The sequence below is a fragment of the Glycine soja genome, chromosome 9, assembly GCF_004193775.1.
Source record: "Glycine soja cultivar W05 chromosome 9, ASM419377v2, whole genome shotgun sequence".
Taxonomy (NCBI): Eukaryota; Viridiplantae; Streptophyta; class Magnoliopsida; order Fabales; family Fabaceae; genus Glycine; species Glycine soja.
In genome coordinates, this window is record NC_041010.1 from 40,251,774 (window position 1) to 40,260,727 (window position 8,954).

General features: G+C 32.5%; 2 protein-coding genes across 3 annotated transcripts; both read right to left on the reverse strand.

Annotated features, from left to right (window-relative positions):
* Positions 1–671: 671 nt before the first annotated feature.
* On the reverse strand, positions 672–3,458 carry LOC114367200. 2 transcript variants are annotated; one of them, XM_028324338.1, is made up of 2 exons: positions 3,221–3,458; positions 672–1,255 (listed from the first exon to the last, which is right to left on the reverse strand). In XM_028324338.1, the coding sequence occupies exons 1-2, from the start codon at positions 3,225–3,227 to the stop codon at positions 783–785; spliced, it is 480 nt and encodes a 159-aa protein (XP_028180139.1). In that variant the 5' UTR covers positions 3,228–3,458; the 3' UTR covers positions 672–782. The 2 variants fall into 2 exon arrangements, with proteins under 2 accessions (XP_028180139.1, XP_028180140.1); XM_028324339.1 differs by having other exon boundaries at positions 672–1,308.
* A 1,313-nt stretch (positions 3,459–4,771) lies between these two features.
* LOC114367218 (probable lactoylglutathione lyase, chloroplastic) lies at positions 4,772–8,499 on the reverse strand. Its single transcript, XM_028324361.1, has 9 exons — positions 8,304–8,499; positions 7,807–8,005; positions 7,588–7,712; positions 7,390–7,454; positions 6,988–7,200; positions 6,852–6,899; positions 5,502–5,609; positions 5,144–5,284; positions 4,772–5,023 (listed from the first exon to the last, which is right to left on the reverse strand). Exons 1-9 carry the CDS (start codon positions 8,401–8,403, stop codon positions 4,982–4,984), a joined length of 1,041 nt encoding a protein of 346 aa, XP_028180162.1. The 5' UTR covers positions 8,404–8,499; the 3' UTR covers positions 4,772–4,981.
* Positions 8,500–8,954: the final 455 nt, after the last annotated feature.

Sequence of the window (8,954 nt, forward strand, 5' to 3'; positions counted from 1 at the left end):
TTCCTGTCCAAACATCAAAGTCATGGTGTATTTTAAAGAATAAAGTATAATTATATCACTTAACAACTTTATAATTATATATTATTGCAATTTTAATCGTTTAATTAATTATTATAATCATTCATCTCGTTTTAAAGAATCAAATTTCTATTTGATAGAAGGCGATTAGCTCTTTGTTGGTTCGTATTTTTTTATTTGTTCCTCGGTTATTTATTTTATATAGTTTTTATTTATAGTTTTGTTTTGTAAAATATTGGTAAGCTAACCTGTAAAGTATATGCGATTTTATATATAAAAAAGTAACTGCCTTACTAATTATTCTTTTTTATTTTTGGAACTCTAAATTTTTTTCTGTATTTTGAGTAATGTTGTATAATCTCATTCCTCAACAAGAGAAAAGATTTAATCAAATAGAGACTGGTTAGTGGATAAGTCAAAATGTAAAGTTACTTGGATGTCATTTTTTTAATTCTAATTTTATCATATCAAATAAAGTCAAATTGATATGATGACGACCACCATCACCCACCAAGAAAAAGGTTATTTTCTTTCTATCGTTGCAAGTATATATGGAAACTGTGCAAGTGTAAGGAGTTATTTTGCTTTTAAATTATTGAAACCATCCCCCGTGATGGAAGATTTTTGTGCTAACTAGCTTAGAAAATAATCAATTGAAAATTTCTCAAGCTCAATATCTCATAGGTGTTACCTAAGACACATTTCAAAAGGTACAAAAAATGTTTGAGCCCAACTAAAATTCTTAACTTTGTTTAAGCACTTAACTAATACAGATTTATCCTCTTCAAAACCTTGAGAACTCTCACTACTTCATTCAGCACAATTGCTGGATCAGTAGTGTCAACTCCAACCATTGCAGCCAATAGTTCCATTTTCTCCTTTGTTTTTCCATCAAACAGCAACTCATCCAAACTCATCATCACTTCTTCATCTGATGCATCACCAACTCCCTCATTGGATGAATCTGTGTCTGACTTGGCACTAGAATGCTCCCCAAGAACATCACAATAGCCAGATGAGTCTTCATTTGGTGTGAAGCAATTGGAATTGTTAAGATCATTGAATTCCATGGTAGAAAACATGGGGCAGAATGTGCTTAAAAGGGTGTGATTATTTGCAATGAAGAGGCTGAAAGAAGGGTAGGAAAAATATGGAAAAGTGTATTGTTCTTGTTCTCCAAAGGGTACCTTTGAGTTTTCTCTGCCATGATCCATTATTGAGTTGCTGAGGAGGAACACTTTGAAAGAACAAAGGTTGTTTGATATATAAGGAAAAAATCAGTGCGTGCCTCTTTGAAATGCCATAATGACAACCGTTATCAAGTTAGGCCAAGTGAAGAAAACGTATAGAGTAAAAGTAATAAGGTAATTATGGACCAAGGAAAGAAAACAAGGTAATTATGGACCAAGGAAAGCCATAATAATTCAATTGGACCATGGTTTTAGAAATTTGGGTGAGGCCTAATACTTTTCATATTGTTTTGGTTAACTATATATGGTCCCATCCTTTGCACACTGCTGTTTTCCTATATAGTATATTTGACTTCTGTAGCTTTAGAAAATATATTATATAACTTATATGCCATTTTGTTACTTCATACCTTCTGATAAACATTTATGAGTTGAGGTTCTATAAGCCCCACTCACTTCTCTTCAACACACATGCTAGTTCAGGCAAAAATGCAAATGCACTCAGCCACGCAATTACAATCAGACACAATTGAGTACATATTTGATTGATGAAACTAGATGAGTAGATTCTGCAACCATTGTATATGTTTAAAGATAAACTAAGGTGATTTTCTGGGTATGTTATGATTGTTAATTTCTTTTTAGTAACAATTTATACACATGTATTTTCAAGATGTGTGCCACCCTATTGGATATTCAATAGGAGTTTGGCTATCTTAACAAGTTGTGACCTTTTAGTGTGTTTGTAAACAGTTCAAATGCCCTTGAACGAGAATTCAATACTTTTATTGTATCACGTTAAGTTTTTTGGAATGTTGAAAATGGAGGTTGAAATGGCTAAACAAACACACCTTTATTTTATATGTTAATATGTCGGTCACAGTTTTACAAAACGGTTTGCAACCACAGTTTTACTGTTAATGTTAGATTTTTTTGGGCTCATTTTGATCACATTATGAATGTAATTGTGGTCACATTGACTATATTTGTTTGTAATTTCTCAAAATAAAAATTATGACCACAATTTAAAATCTTAAAGTTGATTGTTAAGAAAAACATTGTTCACTTCTAGAAAGTCCATAAAATCCATAGACATAAATCCTTTGACACAAGGCATCTAGGCAAAATTAAATGGCAATGGACATTATAAAGCAGGGACCAGGACCAAAAGGAACAATAAGTGCCTAAATCAGAGCTATGAATGGGAATCAAATCTGTCCTTTTCTGTCCAGCCCTAAAATGATGTCTACTACTAACTAGGAAGGTAAAACTTAACTTCAGATTAGATTGAATATGATTGCTTCCTGTCATTCACTTGAACCACTAAATCCCCTAATGAAACCCAATCCTACCAGAAATAAAGTCAACGCCTCACTGAGTCACTGGTCACTGTACGATTTCAAGTTTGATGTGTTTCATACATAATCAAAACGCATCACAACTTCACTACGGTTAATTTTGCACCATATTATATAAGGATCAGATTGACATGTACCAACACAAACACACTGTGTTTATTATTGAAAATCACCAAAAATGTGTTAGTCCTACTTGTTATTTAATGAGCTCATTCATAATTTTATAGTTTCCAATAATTTTTAACCAAATTGTTTTAAGAAGATATTAGATGTATATTGCAGATACTCATCTTGACATAATGATTGCAGAGTTAACGGTGTTCTTAGTTTCTGAAAAATGAGTTATCTTCAGTTTTAGACCCTAATTTTTAAAATCATAATTTTTTGTTCCTATATTTTTCAAATACCCAACTAGTCTCTAAAATCATAAGTTTTCAACCCTTGTAGAGCTAGCTATAGGAAATAAAGTTTGACTATTTCAAAAATACATGAATGAAAAGTCGAGAACTAAAACTAAGGATGAACAATTTTTTAGGAACTAAAACTATGATTAACTGAATTTGAAGTGTATATTACAACTTGAGGAATAAATCTAAAGATGATCAAATTATTTAGGAACTAAAAATATGATTAACTCATAGTTGAAACTCTCACCTCTCATCCTCTGCACTCTCCTTCCTCAACCACAGGATCCACAGCAATGCGCTCTCATCGATTTTCATATTTGTGATTTCTAGATTTCCTGAGTTGGATTTGAAAGAGCCTGTCTAAACCCATTGTGCAAAACCAAAGAATATTGTGGAACTGCGAGGAATTAAAAGAGAGCGTTTTTAGATCTACGATTTCCATATTTAAGACACTCATGTTTATTTTGTTTTACAAGTGACTGAGATTTGTGCTTGTAATTTTTTTTTCTTTTTGTAAATTGACACTTTAATTTATTATTGTAAATGGTCAAGAAAATTGAAGTGACGAAGGAGAAGACAAAATCCAGATGTTTTTTTTTTTACTTTAAATAATTCTGAAAGTTTTTAAACCATCATATAAGTTGTAATTTTTTAAATAAATTTTTTTAGCCATCAGAAAATTATACTTTAAAAGTTTTAACCGATGACATACAATACAAATTTTAATAAATATTTTTTTTAGTAAAGATCCAAAATAAATTTTGTTAATTTATTGTAAATAGGGATGGAAATAGGTCAGGCCGGCCTACATATAAAGTCTGGCCTGAACTGACTTATTTAATTAAAATGTTAGGTTAGGACTTTTTTAAAAGCTTATTAAATTAAATATACCAAGCTTAGACTTATTAAAAAGTCTTATAAGCCTGATAGGCCGGCCTATATATATATATATATATATATAAAGTCTTATAAGCCTGATAGGCCGGCCTATATATATATATATATATATTGGATACTAATATATAATATTATTTTTTGGATACAATTAATTTTTTTTTTAAACTATTAGACTTTGATTACATATTACTGCATAACTTCTATTCCTATAATCAAGGACTTTAATTACAATTTAGGTATGAGTCATGTGTCCTTTCATATTACTCATTATTTTGATTTGATTGAATTTTTTTTTTAACTTTCCTATTACGTTCCTACTCCATAAAATATTAAATATTTATTGTGAATAATGCTTTTAAAAAGGTTATCAGGTCAGTCCAAACTTTTAAAAAGATCAGGCCGAGCCAACATAAAAGTTTTTAATAAGTTATAGGTCAGACTCAGGCTTATCGTAAGTTAGACTTAGGCCTTTCAAAGTCTGATCTGCCCTGTCTTATTCTCACCCTAATTGTAATCCTAAAACACATTTTAGTTTATTTTTTCTAATTCCTTAATCCACGTCATTGTAAACTCAAGTGTTCACATCATTGAAAGGACACACGTCAACAGAATACAGAGATCCCCTAACTGTACGAATCCAAAGAAAAACTTTTAATATATTAAAATCCTAAAATTACAAGAAAAAAAATTAATAAAGATCCAGAATAAAAATTATTAATTTATTGTAAATCTAAAATATATTTAAGTCTACTATTAATTAATTAGTCTAGTGTGAATTAAAGTAGCTAGAGCTGCATAAAATAAAATAATAATAAAAATTAGCTAGAGCAACTTTGTCGGGGTTCTTCTCTTAGTTCTTAAGATTCATCATTACGTGCCACGATACAGTTCAGAAACAATGTAGACAAGGAAAAAACTTGGTGTTATTGCCCAAACCATGTGTAATTGAAATTGTATAATGCAAGAATCATTTGTCCATGACCTACAAAAAATGGACTTGCGTATGATACATTCACTAACTCAAAAAAACTTCAACAAAGAATACCATTTCCTCTGCGCCATTGTTTTGATATTTAGTCTCCCAAAATTGCCATGATGATGACTCAAAAAACTATTCCAACTCCCTACGAAAGTCAACATTATCTACAAAAACCTGTACATTAGAGTTGGGAAAAAAACAAGTACAAGTTAGTCTCAACACAAATGCTTCACTATAAGATAATGAATAAACATCGTAATGGAAATAATGCTTAAAATGACCAAAGAAACATACAGTTTTCCAACCATCAGGATCAACACACAATGTGATCTTCGTTTTGATACCAGGTACAGGTCCAGGTTCCCGAGTAATCTTCCCTCCTGCAAGTTTGATTGCTTCTGCAGTTTTGTACACATCATCTGTGCCTATTGTAATCTGTGAAAAGGGAATGAATAGAAGAAATAATCATGAATGGAGGGCAAGAAACGTTTAATGATGAAACACACGGTAGTAAGCATTTCAATAAAAAAATCTCATGAAACATCAAGCATTTTGTTACTACAGAACAAAAGCAAAACTGGAATAATGATTACTACTTAGCAGATTCAAATGATATTATGAGGAATAAAAAAGGAGAGGAACTTCTGTCTACCTGAGCATAAGCATCTCCTTTATCATAATCTGTGACTCCATAGTTGTAAGTCAATTCCAGGACAGTGTTTTTTTCCTCTGGACCATAACCCAGTATTGCTATTGTACTCTACCAAAAAGGGAAGAAGAAATACCATGAATGATTGTGGGTGAAGAAACAGCAATCACATGCCCAATATATCAAATAAGTCACAGGAAACAAATTTTGGGCAAACAAAGCAAGCAAGATTAACCAAAGAATGGTAAAGCCGGCTTAAACCTCAAAAGACCAATAGATGATACATATATTTCAAAAGAAACAATAAAAAACTTCGTACGCCATTGCCCAGAGGCTCTTCGCTATGCGAAGGTATGGGGAAGGGATATTGTACGCAGCCTTACCCTTGCATATGCAAAGAGGCTGTTTCCGGATTCGAACCCATGACCAACAAGTCACCAAGGCACAACTTTACCGCTGCACGAATAAAGGAATAAATTGAAAGCAGCATGGTAGGGCTGCATGCTCATAATTAATTTTGTTTATGAAGGGTGCTTCTCCCATTAGTTGTTTACCTAGCTTACATTGGATGATAGGTTTGTGTCTTCTTGACAGTTGTAACCTCAGGGATACTGGTCTGCTAATCTTCACAGGTAATTTTAAGGACAATTACATACATATACAATTCAAGTGACATCTAAAACCAATTAAATACAAATGGATTGTATTGGAGTCAGCAACAATAAAATCCTCGGTGTATCATTAGTATCATGTTCATTTGTCTCAAAGGCACGAGCTGTTCAACAACCCTCTGATAGCCCCAGGAGAAGGCTGATTTTCACCACTAACCACCTGAAAACCTAACAATCTTATTTATATCCAGTTGATTGCTGCACATTCAGACATAGAAGTTCACATAGTAAAACATAATAGTCATTTGGTAGAGCACATACACAGAGCAGTCTTCCATTCTAAACAAGTCTTGATTCAGCATATTGCTGAACTGAATATATTTTTGCACACCACCAAAATTAGGCAAAAAGGACAGCATATTTTATTAGAATTATGTTGGAAACTCAAGTTATTTTATAACAAAGACACCAACATACATTCACGTATGGTCATAGAACAGAATTACTTTTTTGCAGTACAAACCCCGGCAAGATCATTGCACTAGAGAGGATTGATTACATAGGAATCCCGTATCTACTGCCCTGGGGCTACATTTTATGAACAGTGCCCCCACAACAATCATATATAAACCATAAGTTCTCATTATCTTCTAATTTTTCAGTTTTAAGTACTTAGGCATATATTAGATACATTAAAAGATGTCAGTGCCAAATATATGTAACAAAATAGATCTCAAGGCACCTTAGATTCTGGATCATCTTGTGTTCGAAGTAGCTCCATACCAAAAGCCTAAGCAGCAAGCAATCACAAACAAATCAATGTTGTGTATAGAAAATAAGAAGACTGTAAAACATCATAAAATTGCGTTGACCCTCACCTTCTCATAAAATTTAATGGAACGATCAAGATCACCCACTCGAAGCATTACTTTGCTCAAAGGCTCAGGAGAGGAAACCCTTTCGGAAAGTTCAAATTGATAACCATCAGGATCTTCAATATATGCAATTGTTGAGTTGCCTCCCTTGACAGGACTAGGCTCTCTAGTAATTTTCCCTCCCTTGGCTCTAACAAGTTCCACTATTCTTGAAATCTAAAGACAAGGAAATCATATTATACATTGGTCAAAAAGAAAAAAAGGAAATCCCAAGTAATAACCAGAACTGCATCTCCATCCCCACAACAAGAACAAAAGGATACATTTGGAGTAGTTCACACACAAAAATACATTTCACCAGTGAAAGATGTTTATAAATTATATCAGTAGGTTTGGGAAACTCACATCATCAACAGCAAGACCAAAATGGCCAAATCCATCTCCAATGTCATACTTATCAATCCCATAATCTGAAACATTGTTAAAGGAAAACCAACATTAAAAGAAGGGTTTCCACTGCTCAAGGACGCAAAAACTGGTTTCACAAAATGCAAAATTCAGTAATTATCAGGAATGCCAACAACAAGTTAGTCACATTCTTACTGTATGTCAGTTCAGCAACAAAGTGTGCATCCTCAGGGCCATATCCAAGAAAGGCATTAGTATATCTCTGTTCTTGCATGTCGCGCTTTCTGAGCAACTTCATTCCAAGGCACTCTCTATAAAATCTGAAATCACAACAAGTTTGTCCTCCCATGACAATGATCACTGTAGAGAATCATAGATATAACTATTTTGTAACTAATTTAATATTGGGCATACTTTATGCTCTTGTCCAAGTCCCCAACACGATACACAACATGAAGCATTCTTCTCTTGTCATGTTTGACCCAATCGAGCACATTTTCCTGTGTAGCAGCTGTGGACATGTTCCCAGATGCCATCACTCTCATGCACTTATTATCATCATGTCTTAAAAGCCTAGAAGATTTCAGGCCAAACTTATGATACAGTCTAATACCTGCATAAAAGAACCCAACAACAATCTCAGTTCATAAAAGATTACACACACGCCTCGACATGCAAGAGTACTACCAATCCATGTTAAAAACATGTCATGTCATGTCATGTGTCAAAAACATGGCAAAAGCAACATTTATAGAAACAAGCACAATTTCATAATGAAAAATGGACAAAAAAAAAGCATTTTAAATTGGATACAAAATCTTGGATTGATCAAAGAGTGGATGAAAAAGGATACAAACTTGGGGGGACTATTTGCAAAAGGGTCAAAGACAACAGAGATTATTAAGGCTTACCGCTACCGAGATGAAAAAGAGAGAGCTTTTCAGAAGGGTTGCAAGAGCGGAGGGAGGGTAACATGAAGGAAGAAAGTGAGGGACGAATTGAAGAAGCCATGGAAGGAGAAAACAATGTACAGAGTGAAGTGAATTAATGTTGTGAAACAGAAAGAAAAGAATAACAAACTCAAATGTTTAAAGCTAAGAATAAGATCACAGGGCTTTTTATGAAGATGATCAAATGGTTTAAATAGGGGAATCACGAATGATTCAGATAGGATCGATAAGATTAAGGAATTTTCTTTTATCTTAAATTTTAATCTTTTTATTTAAAAAAATTATTCTTTTTTAAGTGTTAATTTTTAATCTCTTTCTATCATATTCCTTTTTTTTTTTTTTAAATCTTCTATCATATTCCTCTGTTCAGAATAAACTTTTAAAATACATAACTTAGAGAATGAGATTGAAAGAAGAATACGATAGAAACAGATTAAATTAAATGAAATTCAATTTAAAGATAAAGATAAAAAAATATATAGTAGATTAAAAGAAATAGACAACTAAGAAGATCAAATATGTAAATAATATATATATATATATATGAAAATGAAAAGAGTAATTTGAGATGGTGAAAGTGATTTTTTTAATTGTGTGAACCGTGAAATACAC